This window comes from Leuresthes tenuis, unplaced genomic scaffold, assembly GCF_036924035.1.
Source record: "Leuresthes tenuis unplaced genomic scaffold, fLeuTen1.0.hap1 SCAF_1, whole genome shotgun sequence".
Classification (NCBI taxonomy): Eukaryota; Metazoa; Chordata; class Actinopteri; order Atheriniformes; family Atherinopsidae; genus Leuresthes; species Leuresthes tenuis.
The window spans coordinates 15,707,872-15,726,770 of NW_027325355.1; the positions used below are offsets into that span (position 1 = coordinate 15,707,872).

At 38.1% G+C, this 18,899-nt stretch overlaps 1 protein-coding gene across 1 annotated transcript in view; it reads right to left on the reverse strand.

Moving 5' to 3' along the window:
* LOC140299862 (inactive dipeptidyl peptidase 10-like) overlaps window positions 1-13,337 on the reverse strand; it is a 90,334-nt gene extending 76,997 nt beyond the window's left edge. Inside the window, exon 1 of the mRNA XM_072379756.1 lies at window positions 12,933-13,337. Coding sequence (XP_072235857.1) covers window positions 12,933-12,992 — 60 coding nt within the window. The 5' untranslated portion in view covers window positions 12,993-13,337. The remainder of the gene's footprint in view (window positions 1-12,932) is intronic.
* Between the last annotated feature and the right edge of the window lie 5,562 nt (window positions 13,338-18,899).

Below are 18,899 nucleotides of genomic sequence, written 5' to 3' on the forward strand. Positions count from 1 at the left end.
ATGGAATATGCCAGATGCTGCATGTGATCCGTTTCCTTTTAAAGCGCGCAGTATAACCACTCATTTTAAATTGTGTAATTTTGGGTTAAAAAAGAAAAGATTGAATGAATTATTAAACAGAAAAATACGTTAGAGTCAGTGTGAACAATATGAGATGAGGGTGGGGGAAATATATGTCGGTGCATATATTCTAGACCACTATTATGAGACAACAAATTAGAGGTAATTAATTTGATGCAACAATGTTGTTCCTGCTGTGCATTGGGGATGGTTGCTTTCAAACAGCTTATGTGTAGATGGTAGAGGAAGAACTCTGCTGACACAGACTTGGTCGAACACAGAAACCTTTTATTGTCAACCGGGTCCGTATCAGAATTACAGGATCATGCATCAAGTCTGGAGAGATCTTCAAAGCCTAAATGTCCACGCAATCTCTGTCTCACTGCGGGTGTTTCTTCCTTTAAGGAAGGTAAAACCTTTCCCTATTTGGTGACCCTGAAGGTGATGCGTGCCCCCGTCCTCAGGCAACATAGCCAGAAGATAAGATAGACATATCTGCTGAGCCTCTCCTGGATGCACTAATGGGAAGCGTGTTTTTCTCAAAATGTTTTATGTTCGTTTGTATGAATTTCCTGTCTTGAGACGCCATGTTTCCTGCACTCCTTTGCACAGCTGGTAAGTATCAGACACTACACATCTTTTACTCTTAGTTTGGTAGTTTACTTGTCATTGAAAATACCAAGGTGAGTTGCAGAGATCTGGAGCCTCTCTCTGTGTCATTTAAAAATGGTATAATTTCAGCAAAAACTGAAATACTTGTCAGATCATGCCAGTTTTCCAACCTTAACAACTTAAATGTCCCTTAAAGTATCTTTTGTTTACTTTTTTCATGCTAAATTTTGATAAAACACTGAATAAAATAATAGATTTTTGGCAGGTTTTTTGGCATCGTCTTTTTTTCGCTCGTGAAGAAAGCAGCTTTCAACAAAATAGAAAAAAATAAAGCCATTATTTTGTAGCCCTATTGATCGAATATCCACAATGATACACTAACCTTACCTGTTATGATCGTGATTGATGAGGATGAATAATTTCAGTTAATTTTGTTAGCAGGATGTGACTGCTCTCAAATTACTGCAGGGCAAATTTAATGTTTGCACTTTTCGAATCATATCGAGAAACTGCACTGATGGTCATTACCAGACACATTGCTGTGTTTAACATTGATTCTGCAGGAAGCTGCTGCACCGTAACAGAGAGTTTGGTGGTGTAGACGCACACATGCAGCTGCAATGCAGCAATTCAGCAAAGCACTTGCCCCCACACATGCCAAGTTTCTGGTTGGTACAAAGCTAGCATAAGAACAACTGATGTAAATTATTCAAAGGTCGCTGTCGTATCATTCTGTGCTCTTAAAATGAAAATGTTTACTGCATACTCAGGTTTACTAAGTTGTTTCAAGTTCTGCACATTCAAATTGTTCAAGTTTCAAAAACTTTTGCACAACAAAATGTACGTGGTCAGTAAAAACAGGTACTTACTAGCTTAAAATTCTGTGTAGTTTAAAAATTAAACAGTTGATTGGCATTTTATAATCTCCAACTCATATTCCGTCTACTTCTTGGGGTTGGTTATAAATGAAGTGAGCCACTTCGGCGCCATTTTCTTCTGGTGAAGCCATTCCTTTTTTCTTTTTTTTTATCTGAATGTGTGCATGGGTTCATTGTCGTGTTGAAAGGTGAAAATCCTCTTCATCTTCAGCTTTTCTAGCAGACGCCTGAAGGTTTTGGGCCAAAAGTGACTGGTATTTGGAACGGTTCATAATTCCCTCCACATTTACTAAAGCCCCAGTTCCACCTGAGGAAAAGTCTGGAACTCCAAAGTATGACACTGCCACCACCTTGCCTCTGTGGATACGGTGTATCGTGTTGTCTTTTGGAATTGTGGCCTTAACACATTTAACCCACATGCTTTTTGGAGACTTGCTGTATTTTTCTTTAGCAACTTGCAGTCGGGCTTGGATGTTTTTCTTTGTCAGAAGAGGCTTCCGTCTTGTAACCCTGCCCCGTATTCCAGACATATGGAGAATACGGGAGATTGTTGTCACATGTTGTACACAACCAGTACTTGCCAGAAATTCATGCAGCTCCTTCAGTGTTGCTGCAGCTCTCTTGGCAAGCCTCCCTGACCAGTTGTCATCTTGCCTTTTAATCAATTTTGGAGGGGACGTCCAGTTCTTTGCAAAGTCACTGTTGCCCAGTCATTTCTCCACTTTTTGATGGTATATCCAGCCCTGTGGAATTTAAATTCTACCCCTATCCTGACGGATACCTTTCAACAATTGGATCCCTTTGATGCTTTGTAATCTTCCTGCAAATAATGGCTTTTGCTGTAGCAGGCGACTGAGTAAATGTCAGGAAAATCCTATTAGGACAGCTGAACTTTATTTGGGGTTAATCAGAGTCTCTTTAATTGATGGCAGGTGTGTACCCAGGAGGACTGAATGCTCTGATTAAATCAAAAGGTGCTTCAACAAAGTATTAATTTAGGGGTGTGCACACTTATGCAACTAGCTGTACGTTTTTCATTTCTTATGTTTTTTATGTGAATTGCACAGGGAATAGGTCACATTAAAAGTTTTGTGAAGGGATTTATTATTTATTATATCTTTAAAAGGGGTGTGTACACTTTTCATATCTACTGTATGCACTATAACTGAACTCCAGCTTTTGGAGAAAGGCAGAAGCCTTGGTTGCTCAGACTTATCCTTAAATTATCTCTATATACACTGCCCTGTCTCCAGATAAGGTAGTTTGTTATGCTATCTGCGTAAAAAGAAATCCATCATTGTGCGGGGACGTGTGAGCACGGTGGAGCCTCTGGGCTGCAGCCTCTGTGGCAGTGACCTTCGTCTGGGCAATTATATTTCAGAGTCTAACCTGAGATGATTCCTGAGGCGGTACTTGGCGCCACGTGAGCCACTGTGACTCACTGACCCAAAAATAAAACGCGTCTAAGTAAACACAAGCCAGTGTAACAAGGACAAGAGCATTGTGAATGCAAAAAAAAAAAGAAAGGTAGAGGGCCTGTGGACAGTTTAAAATTCAAAGCTTAATTTCAGTATGTCCATTGGTATTTTTGATCAAATAAACAAAATTGTTTTTCTTTGTGGAGCGGGAAATCAATCTACATTCTTTGTGCTTTTGTTCTTTTACCGTCAGATTTATTTTTCATTCTGCTTTGTCTCTGAATTGACTGAAGTGCACCTGCAGGGTCTCCTAACCTGTTATATCACAGACATCGACTCAAAAGTGTTGGCGATGCTCGAGCGTAGACTGCCCTCTGCTGGCAAAACATAGCTGTGCACACCTGCAATAGCTTGTGGATTCAGGTCACTGAGGATATTTTGAAGCCGCAGATTTAATGCATCTTAATGTTTGTTGTTTTACAATTATCAAAAGATATAGGAGGATCCTCCCTACAGCACTTCCAGTGCAACATTTATATGACGTTTATAAAATGACTGTACATTGATCCGGATCTTATTGATCCAAAAAGGTAATCAGTCCAAGGCAACACTACTCCTTTATCACGGCACAGTAGTACTGATAACATTAGTAAAAGCGTACTTCAAGTAGAAAGGTGACTTACTTAAGAATTAATGTTATTTAAAAGGTCAATTTTTTCCACACATGCCTACTGAGACAAAAACATAAAACACAAGTGACTTAAAAGGCCCATAACATTCCTGTGAACTGATCAAACACAGTGAATATTTGACTATTTCTTCATAAAAGGCGACGTGCAGAAGATCGAAATCAGAAGAAACACCTTTTTATTGTCTCGTGCGTGAACTGTTTTCTGTTTAATCGAGATTTATTAGCAGTTGTATCCATATCTTACTGTTATTGGGAGTAATGGGAAGTAATCATAAAAAGAATCAACAAAAGGAAGTCCAGCTGCCCTTAGTCAAGCCTTTAGGATTGCCGTAACCTGGATGACTGAGGATCTACACCAACAGTTTGTGTTGTTTCTAATTATGTTTGTAAAGCACAGAGGATTGCAATCCAGTTGGCAATTTATTTATGTATGTATTTAACTTCACATAACCAATGCAGAAAAGTTATGCACAAGAGAAGAAACTATGATGAAACTACAGAAGGTATACTGTTATTTGGCAATGTTACACAAAATCTCAGCGATTGATTAATACAATTAAAACATTAACTGCAATAGGGCTGGAATTACTATGCCGATTAAAAAAAAACAATTTAAAAAATAAATGAATCCGTTCCACGAAAGATATAGATGAACATAAAAATGGTGGAGAGACACTTTCACGGTATCGGTTGTAAAAGCTGATCTTGGACTGCCGAAAAACTGCGCATTAAAGAACTAATAAGTGTTTGTCAGCATCAGCGAGCTGTTCGCAGATTGTCTCTCCGCCACTGAGCTTTGGCTTTCAGTGTTGAAATCACACTGTGCTTCACACAGTCAGGAAGTTAGTGGGGAACTTGGTGTGACGCTTCATCTCACACACAACCTGGTTCGCACTTGTTTGAAGTGTGGTCTGTGCAAAATAGCGGCTCCGCTCTGATACTGACGCGCACGAACAACAAATGTGAAATGAGAATCTAGTCAAGCAGCTGCTCCTTCTCGCCTTTATTAGGCGTTAAATGCGTGGACTTTATTGTTGTTTGGTGTTTCTTCTGAGCGAGTGGGCGAGGTTAAAGCACATCACGGGCTAACTTGATAATTAGGTTTTTGAGCATCTCCAGCACAGGGGAAATGATAATGATGATGATGATGATGATGATGATGATGATGATGATGACAGTTAAGACTACATTAGTCACCTCCCTCCTCCGCTCACATGCTGACAAGCTTTTTTACTCCATGTTCATCTCCACGGTAACAGATGGCGGTGGCGGCACAGGGCTGATGTTAATATTCAGTGATTGTGGTGGTTGTTTGGCACCTCACAGGCAGCTGAACCCTGGTCAGATGGTAATCTGTGCACTCTCACAGGTCTTAGGGTTGGGAGTTTGAGCAGTTGCTGCCTCATGCGAGATTTTGCATCATATCTTGAATTTACACATGCAGCAGGATCTCCACAGAGGTGTAAGTGGTAGAAATGTATTTTTTTTTATTCATTTCCATGAATATTAAAGGTTTTCTGCTTTTTCCTTATGTGTGACAGGCAGGGGTGGTTTAGATTTTTCTAAATTATTCAAAAATTGGATTATTCATCACCATCGACTGCACCTCAAGGTAAATACAATGCTACGGAATAAAAATTGCTCATTTTTTCCACACAGCATCTCGCGAGTACTGGCTGCAGCTGCCAATATCGGACAGATCAAGCAAAGCAGTTTCAGGATGGAATGAAAGTCTCTACATTCTGCACTGGACAAAAAAAACAACCTACCTACCAACCTGGTCTCACAGAAAAACACAAAACAGACACAAAAACTTAAACTATGAACTTGTTTTCTTTTTCTTATTTTTTCCTTATATATATATTTGTGCCCCAAGAAAATAAATCCATGCCAAAATTACCGCATTTACCGAGTGTTACCGCATTTTGTCAAGCACTTGGTTAACATTCGGGATTAAAGGTGAATTGGAAAACATCTGGTTCAGTTTAGGAAAACGTCATTGGCTGCTCTAAAACAGGATTGTCTTAACTTCTCACATCTTTGGCTAAACACAAAAAAAGGCCCCTGACAAAGGCCCCTTTTTGTGTTGAGCACCATTAATACAAAGTTTTCTGTCTGACTGTGTTGGGTTTTGCTGTGGGATCAAGCTGTTTACAGCAAATCCAGGTTTGTGTCCTTTTTAGAAATAGGCTTTGATTTCCAAATGACTCTTTCAGATATTTCACGGCAATCTTTCGCCAATTTGATTAGAACTGTTGGAAATGTGACTCAGCAGTGGAAAAGCTCATTTTTACCCTTTTGCCAAGGCTATTATGGCTTTCATTTCTGCTGTTCTTTGTTTTCTCAGCTGCAGAGTCCATCATCTCAGTTAATACTGAAATTTCAGTTTGAAAAAGAAAAATTACACAGCCATAGCATAGTCACTGGCCTACATGCAGCTTTCTTCATTTCACCAACAACGTATTCTCCTGGAAGATGAGCTGGAAGATGAGCTCTTGGTCAATAGCTGTATAATCAATAGCTTTCATGAAACGTTGTGAGATTGTTGGTACTAGTCATATCATGTAAAATAACTAAACAAATTAGAAATTTGGGGGCACCTCATCGGTGGAAAGCCAAAAGGGAAATAATGTATGCCTACAAAGCCTAAATCAGTTCTCGATTTGCAAGGTCTGCCACTGTTATTTATTCGCTGGGTGAAAAACATTAAAATTCATCAGCTGGGGGCTGACAATCATTGTTAGACTCCACAAGGTGTTGAGTAAGGCTTTCAAAACACCAGGTGGTGTTTATTCATCAGCTGGTGGGGCTTGTATCTGTGTTTGTTAGACACCAGGTGGTGCTAAATAGACACCTGGTGACGTTCGAACAGAGTTTTTAGTGTACCATACATCGTGGAAAAGCAAACAAAATATCTTGACCCCAGAATTTTGAACCATTATTTTAAGAACACAAAGCTGAGCTACTTGTGAAGAAAAAAATAAGACATGACGGCAATTATCACCAAATATACATACCTTAATAGTGAATATAGAATTCCTATAAGTGTATAGAAATATAAGGAAAAATCTCAATTTGTACCCTAAGGGAGATTTAAATCTAATTTTGACAAATTATTGTGTTAAGTCAGTTATTTTTTGTATTTGTCTTGCAGCAGAAGTTCAAGTCTTGGGTAAATTAAAGATGCAGTAATTGAGTAGGCAGATAGTGCTTCACTGGTGCCAAAATTTAAGTAGGTACAATAAGTGGCTCACTTTTAGTAAATTCATACAAACAGAGTACCTTCCTATTTCTTGTTCGGTGCCTTTATTCAGGCTGTGAGCTCAAGGTCAAGCTTTGAAAAAAAAACAAAAAAAAACTGTTGAAGATATTTGGAAATACGTCCAAACAGGAAAATAAAGGACAGCAAGCTGTCGTGAAGGAAATCTTTCAATGCCTTTTTAGTTTAAAGCAATGCTTGTTGCTCCAACAAGTGACTCACAGCAAATTCCAGTGTATGAACACTCCCACTCTTCTGACCCTGTGCAAATGGGATTTAACTGAGATATATATGATACAAATGTTGAAGTTACTTAGCAACAACCACCATGATCATGGCAGCAACTGAAAATGAGGAGAGAAAGAGATGGAGAGTTAAAGAATATAATAAGCTACTGTTAATATTTCATTAACTGTCATTGATATCTTTGCATCTGCTATTTATTGGAAGGTATAGAAATTAGAGAAAATGTTGCAGCTTTGTATTTTAACACATCTTTAAAGTAATTTTAACATAAAGATTTCCTCATAAAAGACAAATATTTCAACATATTGGTCACATGGTTCAATTACATTAACAATATTACTTAAATTTTTCGTATAAATTGCATTCGGGCATGATCAGACTCAAGATCTGCCTCAATTTGAACACTCTTCACACCACCTCTGATGAATTTCAATTCCAGGTTTCACAGTTCCAGTTTGGATGCTGTGTAAAAATGCAAAGATCTGTAAATTTCATAAACCAAAGTTTACTTCACAATAGAACAAAAAAACGCCCATCAAGTGTTGAATGTACGACAGTTTGCTATTTCTTGAAAAATACTCATTTTGAAGCAACAGATCTAAAAAAAAAAAAAAAAAAAAGGTTGAGTTGAGGGCAAAAAAGATCCTGCAAAAGTAACTGGTATCATTAGAGAGACAGCTACAAGATTATGTTGCAAGTAATTAGGGTACTTTGGCAACAGGTCAGTAACATGACTGGCATAAAAGAGCACCTGAGAGAGGCAGAGTCTCTTAGAAGGTCAAATGTAGAGGTTATCCTTATATTAATTTAATTCTGCTTTTATTTGGATGTCACACAGCATCCCAACTTTCTTGGAATGGGGGGTTACATTGAACTCCACTTAAAAAATTTCCCTGAGCTGACAATAAAGATAAAGATTCAAATGAAGAAGTAATTTAGTGAGTATGAAATTAAACTTAGAGGAGTATAACATGCTTTTAAGACTTTTTTTTTCGGACATGTGATCCCCAAGGTTCTGTTCCAGGCCCAGTGCTGTTCGCACTATACAGAAATCCATTAGGTCTTATCACAAGCACATTGATGAGTGTATCCTATTAGTGTTACAAAGATGATATTCGGTGATGTGTTTATTATTATTTGTTGATTTAAGTCTGGTGATCTTTCAACAATATCCATCCTTCTGAGCTGCATACAGTCCATAAAAGATTGAATGGCTGACAACTTTCTTCAGCTCCTGCTGCTTTTAGCCCAGAGGTGATAAGAGAATATTGATTTTCTGTCATCTTAAGTCAAATCATCTTTGCGTTATCTGGCAGGTTCTACAAGCTTGGGTTTGAGACTGGATCAGCATGTAAATAGTTTAGTTCGCTCCTGCTTTTACCAACTCAGGAATGTTTCTAAAATCTGTCGTCTTGCAGAGATGGAAATGCTTATCCATGCTTTTGTTTAATCTTTTTCTCAAACACTGTGTGATACTTGTTCATGAAAGATATTATATAAATATATTTTACTTACACTGATACTGTAAATCTCACTGGATGTTACAATGTGAACTTACAAAAATGAGCAGAAGAGCTACCATAAAACACTCAGAACAACCCGGTCTCATGGTAAAATGTTAAAAACGCACAATATGAATAATTGAGTTTATGCTGTTGGAAATAATTATGCATTGTTTTATGTACTACCTGAAGAAGATTTGCAAATAGGATGCAATCTACGACTCATACACAATGTCACACAAAGAGCAAGTAACAAGGATGGGCTCAATAGTTAAATAGCATTGAAGTGGGAACCAGTGGCAGACGTCATTAATGTCATGCGGACATCCATTGTACGTCCTTTGCCTGATAGGTTTCAACTGAGATTACTTGCAACTTCCCTTGTGCTGCTATTGTGACTGACACAGACGCTGCAGTTGGCTTGCCTTCGTGAAAACTCTGCCTCGTAACTCTTTCAAACAGATATCTCCTGCCAATGAGGTAAGTCGTCCACGTCTGGTGTCACATTTGAACTTCTAATATACAATCTTTATAAACCTTAAAACAGCAGCAAACAACCATTTGCTACAAGATAAAGATGTGTACTATCGATGTTGTCAGAGTGCAGTCTTTCTCCCTGTTGTGCATCGTATTCCGTGCTCATAAGCTCTCTGTGACATTCAAAATCTTTCAGTGGGAGCAAAGTTCTGGCTTTTTAATCCACTGAGTAACGCAACATCTTTGGCTCGTGGTGGCTTCCAGAAAGGGGTGATGATCTTATTCAAAACTGTCCTTTCTAATCTGAGATAAAACATGTATAAACTGTTTCAAAGGCTGCAGATTACACAAGGGTTCACTTAAGATTTTGGCTTGGTTTCGGTCTGACTTGTTGCTGCTCAAGCACACAATCCCCCTTTTAAAACCCGTATTTGTTAGTGAACATACAGTGTCAGCAAGAGTGCTCAAATTCACACGAATACTGTACATCTGTATTACTTCTGTTGGCATGAGAAGCTCTGCAGCTTGGTGATGAAAGGTGGATTATTAGGCTTTGACTTAATCACACAGGTTAAATAATGCAAATGAAAAGCCACGAAGCATCTGTGCTCGTGTCTCAGCTTGTGTTGCTCTTAAAAACGACCTTTCTGTCAAGTGTGGACTGGAGCTTGTCCTGAAAAATTAATTGGTTGTGAGCAACACTTTGCTAGCTGACAATATCAGAACCAACATGTATCTGAGGAAATACTTGAAAATGTGACACATTTCTTTGCATAAGTTCTCGCTCTTATCGAAGCCCCTCCTGCCAGATTAGTGCCGTCCGGCTGTGGGGCTGCAGAGGCAGGATTGTGGAGGATTAGGCTTTGCCTGGCTGTCGGTTACCCTGTCTGAGAGATCTTCTCGCAGCTGAGAACCGCTTTGCATAAACTGCGAGCGATAATGAAGCACTTCAGTGCTGGAGCCTTTGCTGTCACTGTGTCTCTGCAGGATAATATCAACATAAATCATTACAGCACTTTGATTCTTTAATATCACAGAAGATCCAGCTGGAAGAAGTTTTATTTTGTCAGATGGGGGTTTTTGGATTCTGAATAATCACCATAGTTAAATTTCCTTTGCTGTAATTTTCTGTAGTTTCTCAGGATGAATAAAATTCTTTCCATAAAGTTTAATAAAGCAGTATGTGTGTTATATATTACAACATTGTAATAAAGCTATATTAGGCCGACACCACATTGATTATTATGTAGAAGCAACATAGTTTCACATGTAAATGTAAACTGCTGCTGAGTTTTATTTTTTTCAATTTAAAACTGCAGAAGCTTTGAATAATTTAGTCCTTTAATCAGCTTTATAAAATTTCTGTTGGATCCAAGGATTAAATAATAAAGCTAACATGACAAGAAAATTCTGTCTGAAAGGAATAAATGGTTTTGTGGAAATGCCTCATTGACTTGTATCTCTGATTCCACAAATCATTTATTTGTGAAAAGAGGAGTAAAAGTAATCAATATTTCTAATTTAGATTTCGATTTAATTTCTTTTAATGTCCGTGAAACTGACCAGACAACATTGTTACAGGATATGAGGCAATAACAGGCTATACATGCAGCAAATGGACAAGTAGTTTTATTTTTGAAAGTGATTCTCAGGCAAATGTACATTTTGTGAACAAAAAACTTATTTTCAGTCAGATAGAGCAAACTACACAAGGTTTTATACCTCCATACCAGTTTGGTGTTACACAAGAGTGTTTAAACTCACATCATATGTTATAAATATGTATTTTGCATGTCATTTTCATGTCAGCCTTGAGCCATATCCTTTCTGTGGGTCATCTAACACTCTAAAATGTGATGCGAACTGTGCATGCTGTGTGCCATGACCTCATGTTGAAGGTTTAAGCCCATATTCTGACAAAAATTCAATGTATAGATCAGCCTCATCTGCAAGCCTCCACATAGTTTGGCTCCAGATATTGTGGATGTTACACTTCCTTGTTTGCGTGAGAAGATGTTCCTTGTGGACCAATAACATTTCGGCAAACAGCATGGATGCAGTACGGACTAGTGGCATCTAGAGAGACATAAAGCATCTGATGAAGGATTGGAGCATAAGCATAACAGCCTTTTGGTGCGCTGACAATTTTAGCATTGGCTCCATGCTTTGTTTTTTCTTTTGTTGCAGAAAATGTACATGCACCGATATTAAGACTGTTGCGCTTTCCATGTCCATTAACCCACATGAATAGGTTTCCATATGTACAATAGTTATTGTACTTGTACAAAGTTTGTGCTTTCTACGACCAATAGTGCGGAAAATCCTCTCAATGTGAGATCATTTCACAATTTCGAGAGTAAACTGTACTCAGTCAGAGTTGAGCAAATGAATCTCTTAAGTTTAGGCTTTCCTGCTGCTTATGCTTGTTGTGATGATGAAAGACACCATTCATCATGGAAAAGGCAACAGCAAACTCTCACAATCCACCAGTGAGGGTTTGCTGTTGTGTTTTCATGTATCTTTGGAAAAGCACATATCTGCGACAAGGTCTTGTTATGCATGAGACAGGTTTTTGAGGAAAATGGAAAAAAAAAACATTAAGATGTGAAGGGATACTGTTTTATGACAACTTTTGTCACCCTCATCGCAATTTCCAAAAACATAAACAAAGGCTTCTGGTTGAAAAATGATTCTTGAACCTGCATTCTATCGAATGACCAGTAGGGGGCTCTTATGGTTTCAAAAGACCTCGAGTTGTACAGAAATTGTGACAATTTTTTTTTTTTTATGGGCTTATTGGCCTAATCACATGTTTTATGTCTTATTCCGTAGAAAAAGATGTTCATTTACCAAATTATGGACCCAATTGGACTCAAATAGACGATGAAGCAGCATATGCTTTCGGGCAGCTGTCATCATTGATAAGCTGCTGCATTTGTAGTTTGCATGTAAGATCCACCATAAACACAAAATGTGAGGTTCAGCAGGGCACAATGATGGCAAAATGCATAACTTCAGGTATCAAAACCAGTCTTCAAAACCGTGGGTGATTCCATTGTGACTATGTTGTTTATATAGTTTATGGCACCAACATGAAAATGTTCTCATGTCTGCATTCATTGATATTATCAATGCTGCGGGGGAAAAAAAAGAGTCAAAAAACAACACTGCTGGCTGTTGAGTGCACTCAGTGGAAAATCAAAAGAAAGGAGACATTAAATAACAGGGTAAGCAAAATCAGACTGATATGTAATTTTACATTAATAAAATCCAAATAACTTTCTTCCCACAAGTTTTTTCTGCATTTGAATTCATTAAGGCGGAGAAAAAAATTAGAAAATTAGGCTTTGAAAAGGTTTGAATAGAATTGACTTGAGGGCATAACTGGAAGACACAGGGTGCGTTTAGTGCATTTAGGTAAATTAGCGTAATTAAATGGCAATTCTTTGCAGATAATTTCATTCAAAAAGAAAATGGAGATTTAAAGAGTGCTGCTTGTTTATATTTTTTCTTTTGTATTAGCTGTTGGACACACATACAGCCTAGCGACAAAATCCTCAGTATCTTTTTGAAGATGTATTATGGAGCGCTGTGAATGAAAGCCTAACTGTTTGAGAGCGTGAAAGCACAGACAGCCTACTTACAGCTTGGCAGCTATTGTGTACCACAAAGACTTTGCCATCTTACTGTGTTGCAAAGGGAAAAAAAGAAGTACAAGTGGAAAGTGTAGAGCATTCACTAAGATTCAATGAACACGGAGAAACAACCACCACAGCAGATCTATCCTACCTTGGAATCTTTGGAGGGCTGACACTCGATTTGATGCGAGACGGATGCAGTTTGGTTCATCTTTGCTTCCCAGTTTCGTTGAATCTGAGCAAAACAGTAAAATCCTAAGGGAGCAGCTCGGTGTTGAAGTTTCCTCTGACTTCCTCTGGCTGATTGTCAGCTTCGGGCTGACCAATGCAGAAACTGCTGCTAATAATACTGAGACCTGGAGGCTGCAGAGCTTCTGCACTCGGATTCTTCTTCTTCTTCGTTCTCGCTCAAGCAGAAGCAACACATTCAAACAGTACTGTCTGTTTTTCCCTCCTTTGTTTCTCTCTCTGGCTCTGAATGATCTCACTGCATTTCCATGCAGTACCCCCCACCGCTCTCCTCTTTCCTCTCTGCTTCTCTGTCCCTCTATAGCAACTATCTATTGCCTCACATGCAGCTGACAGACAGTTCATAAACCAGGATGTTTGCCAGTGCCTCCCACATACGAAGACGTTCTCTTGATCAGAATGCAAATTTGCTCCAGGCAAAGATTTTGCAGGCGTATGGTTTGAGCTTGTACATTCAAAGCGCCTGTCTTGAATTCAAAGCTTTCTTTTTTTTTTTCAAAGGACTCACATTGAATTTATGTCCAACTCGAATGAAATGTTTGACCCTTCAGATCCTCCTTTTCTTTCCTTCATTGCATTCACTTTTTTCACTTTCAACTGAATTCACACGACTTAAAGAGTCCGAGCAGAGAAAGAAAAGAACATGAAAAGGATTTTTTTCTTTGAGGGCAATCAAGCTGCCCCTGAAAAATATTTGAACTTTTTTTTTCCAATAAAAAAAAAAAAAAGCTAATTTTTTTATTACCTTTGATGTGTCTATGAACTGAAAATTGCCTTTCACAATGCATTCACCAGGCTTTCAGTGATCTGAACTTCACCTGTTGCGAAATAATAGATGTTCCTTGCTTCCACAGCCTTTAGCAAGGTTGATTTTTACAAAAAAATGTCCAAGAAGTGCAAATTCTGCAAAGAGAAAAATCTCGCCTTTCATGTTATTGTCATTTTGTATGATTTTCATGATACAATAAACCTTGACAAGAGGTTTATTGACAAGAGTTCCTGCATGAAACATTTATGAATTCCATCACATGTAAGCCTCACATCCATACATGCAATATGTTAAATCCTCACTCCCTCCCCTTTATTTGTTACAGTAAACTGTTGTCGACATAAAGAATTTATGATCCTTTATGAGCCATCCATTCCTCATGTCCATTTGTATTTATTGCAGAGTTTGATCGCTCTTGTGCAGCTTTTCCCATTCGAAAAAAACAAAACACTCGTCCATTTTTCAATTGGATTTCCATTCACTTTACATAAAAAGTCAATGCTATAAAATTCCTCACCCATCCAGGAAGGTCATTGTTCAGCTTAAGCTCTTTGCTGGAGGATTCTTTGTGATATTCTGGAGAAGTTCTGAAATCCGAAAGTGGTCCTTTCAAATGTAATTAATCGGCTTTCTTTTTTCCAGCTTTCTGTACTTTCTTACATAAACAACAAAATCATCTAATCTTAGAATTAGAAGCACAACAGATGAACAACAAGACTTCATTGAACAATAAATGAGCCAAAATAGTAGAAGTCGGTTGTGAAAAACTTAAGTACACCCCGTTTCGGTGGCTTGTAGAACCACCGTAAGCAGCAATAACTTGATGTAAGTGTTTTCCGTAAGATGGGATCAGTCTCACCTTGTTGTGGAGGCATGACTGTTTCTTTGCAACACTTTGATGTTTTTCTTCTTCAGACATTCTGTTGTAGATTCGCTGCTGCGTTCAGGATCATTATCCTGTTGTATGACCCACTTTCAGCTTTAGCCGTCGGACAGATGGCCTCACATTCGATTCTAGAATTCCTTGTTAAACGGATGAGTTCATGGTCACGCTCAGGTCCTGTGGCTGCAAATACAGTCCAGATAATCAGCCCACTGTGCTTGACAGTTGGTATGAGCCGTCTGTGTTGACACGGTGTGTTTGGTTTCCATCAAAGATGGTGCGGTGCATTATGAGCAAATATCTCCACTTTGATCTCGGCAGTGAGAAGAAAAAAAAGAATATTGTTCCACCTGCAGATGAGACTTTGCTTACCTAAGCTGTGCTGAATGTTATTTTTCAAGAGAGGAGACTTTCTGTAACCCTTCCAAACAAGCCATACTTCTTTTCTAATTCTTTTCTAATTGTACTGTCATGAACTTTAGCTTTTCACATGCTAACAGAGGCCTGTAGAGTCTGAGATGTAGTTCTTGGTTTTTTTTTGTAGTTTCACTGAACATTGCCTGACCTTCAGCTGTCCTAAATGTTTTCTACTTGTGAATAATCCAGACAAAATTCCAGCAAAAATTCCTTCACTGGGATCATTTCTGATATTTTTCCTGCCTGGCACTGTGTTAACACACGTCTGAATGCTCCAGACCGGCAAACTGCCAAAACTTCTGCTTTAATAGACTTTATATACAGCTTTCACATCTGCGGATGATCAGTTCATCAAGTGCATTTGATTAGCAACCACTGGCAGTTTGTTCCTATTTGAATTCGTACTAACTGTTGGGGTGAACTGCTTCTGCATTTAGTTTTTATTCAATAATTAATGACAACATTCAATATGCAATTTGTTGTTGTTCGTCTGAGGTTCTATTTCCCTCATTTTAAGACATCAGGAACTTAATTATATGTGTTATGTCTTGACATGTAAAACCTTCAAAGTTGGAGCTGTTCTTTTTCATATGAATGTAATCATCTTATTAGCTGCTCATGGGTTTGAGTGGATTTCCGGGATTAGACATTAAAGAAATTTGAATTAAATCTAATCTGACTCAGCCACTTTAGGCATTTTGTTTGTTTCTGTATATTTACTGCTTATGCTTTTAATGGTTACTCATTTATATGTGTACAGTGAAACAGGAACTAAACTAAGCAAAAGGTGCATTTTATGCCCGACTTTTTTAATGACTAAAAGTATTTCGTCTGAGTTATGAGCTCTTCAGACATCTTAGCTATTTAAGAGCACTTGCATCCCACACTGTATGCGCATACAGTGCTGTTATTGTAGATTCTAAGTCATCCAGGTCATGGTAATCCTTAGAGCTTGATTAAGACGAAGAAGAAAAAAATGTCCGATCGCCGTTAATCATGCTCTTGTGATGCTATCGTAATTATATACATGAACAGCATTTCTCTTTAAACCAGCATCACGGATCATGTTTTAATGCCTGCACGCTGAAATCCCATAAAAGCACAGCATGTGAGAAAATCCTGTTCTGCTGCTGCTGTAATTGCTTTAGAAAATGTAATTAAAGGCTCACAAGAAGTTGAGAAGCATCATTAAACCTGCAGAAGTTCCCTTAAGATGTTTTGTTCTTGACAAATCTGACAGCATGGATAATGTGTGGATGCTGACTGGAATGCAAATTGATTTATTACATGCTCTGTTAGACCAAAAAGAGAGAGAAATGTGAATTTTCATCATGGTCTTTGGAACCAAAACAGGTCGATATTTAGTTAGATTCTCACTTGAAAAGCTAAAAAACCTTCAGAGATCTAGCTTTTAAAGAAAGAAAAAAAGTGTCAGACACATTAAAACACCCATACACATGTGGTCTATATGGATATCTATCACTCATCCCATAAATTTAACTAGTGTGTTTATAAGGCAATTTTCTGCATATTAATGATTTATTTATAACCACAATATTCCCGATTTATCCAATTATTTACTTTGTTTAGTCTCTTTGTGGTTGTTTGCAGTCGTCTTGCCTGAATATTTTCCTTTGGTCTGTGTTTTGTGAGTCTCCTTTTTTTTCAGTTATTTTGACTGTCTGTATATTCTTTTTATTTCGTGCCACCTGGTTGTGTTGTTATTCCCTTATAGCTGGTTTGAGTCTTTTTATGACTGCTTTGTGTATATTTGTGGTCATTTTGCAACTTTTTCGAGTCATTTTGAAAGCCTTTCCAAGAATTGCTATTGGTTTATAAGCTACGGCGGAATTGCTTTTAGTTTCCAGTGAGATGAGGAGATGCGGTCTGTCTCCTGTTCAAAGCTTCCTGTTACAGCAGACCCACACTGTCTCCTCTCTGCCTGAGAGTGTAATTCTACCTAAGCGTGTTGCCATTATCAAAATCACCACAGAAAGCCTCAGACGTAGTTCCTGTTTCATCACAGCAGAGCTGTGTTGTTGCACAACCGTTTTAAAGTGTCACAAATGTCCTCACTGAAATATTTCTGCCACCTGTCTTGACCAGGCTCTGTGCGTTTCCCTCATGTTAGAAGGTAAATGAACAAATGTTAGTTTTAAAGACCCCATTTTTGGACGATCTGTCCCCGGTCAAAGCTGTCCCCGAAAATGTCCCCGATTTTGACACTGAATGGGGGAAAATGCACACAGACTCAAAGTAACACCAGTTATTACGGTCATATGTCATATGACGTACAGACGCAGCAGCGTCAACAACAACAATCTAGAGGCAACAAAAAGGAAATAAAAGGAGACCAGCGGCCACGATAAATGGTACGTTGTGTATTAATTCATTTATTTTGGCTGGTATCTGGTGATGACATGTTTTTCTCATGTTCTCCTCTGCTCTTATTCTACCCAGGCCCCTGAGGTGGAGGTGGATGAATGAGGAGATAACTGTAATGTCACTCTTTTTTTTTTTATTGCTAGCTTTTGTGTAATAAAAGCTGGTTAAGACACATGAAAAAGTACTTGTCCCTGTTTTTTATTTCATAATGATGATACTTGATGATTTTTCACCACTGCAATGAAAATGTCCCCGATTTTCATTTCAGAAATCTGGTCACCTTATTTTACAGGGACTTTGAACACCATGCTGCTTAGTTCTTTGCACTGAATTTCAACGAAAATCAAGTTTCTTCAGTGCATTTGAAAGAAATGAAGCTATCACAAAGTACTGTAAAGTAATACTTGTACAGCTTTTCACTCTGTGTGTCTAATAGTTGTAATGATGTAACCTTTGAAAGATTATAGAGGTGTAGAAAGCCATAAAAGAGTTGAGTGGAGTAATAAAAGAGAACATTAAAGCATTTTGTGCTCCAATTGTTCTTTCCTGAGTTTAATAGTACCCGTGGGACTTTGTGCCTGGTTTCACTGCTAAAATGGTGAAATGCAGTGGTGTAATATTACTTCATTAAAAATGCAGCTAGTAATATTGCTGGATCTATGTACAGACAGAAATGTTCAATGCCTCCTGTTAATTAAGTTGTATTTGTACCGATTTTAGAGCTGCAGTTTTACACAGAAATGCAGATATCTTGCGACACAATATGCTTTCTGAGCACCTGAGGTGACCGCCTCCAAGATTCATGTTACTTTTCCACAATGAGATATTCACCAACAGACTTGTGGTTTACTTAACTCAAGAAGCAGAGGATCTTAATCTGGTAACACTTGTCCTCGGATGCATTTTTTGTTCTTTTTCTTTTTCTTTTTCACAGGAAACCAAAAGCAAAAATAATTCAACAGAAAAACACAATGTCACAGAGCAGTTTGTGAAATTGTCACAATATGACTGTTGCATCACATTGAAGAGGTGGCAATGTCCTAATTTTAAGGCTGGCAGATGGAGCTGCACACAAATGTCCAGCCAAACAAGTAAGTTTGACTCTTAGTTCCAAGCACTAATGTTTTAATCTAATTTAACTTTGATGTGATTTTAGGATTTGGCCGTTTTTTTTTTCACACATAACAAACTATTTGGTTACAGTCAGGGATTAAAAACTGGGTTAGGTGTTAAAACAACTTAGTTGAAGTAAAGAAAACATCATTACTTGGGGTAAAAGAGCCAGTCTAACAACCCATAAATAAAAATATCTTCTTCTTTGATTACTTGCTGCTTAGTCCCACCCACTTAGCTAAACCACAAAATATGTTGAACACATGAAACAGGCGTCGTGCTGAAATCCTTAACTTTCAAAA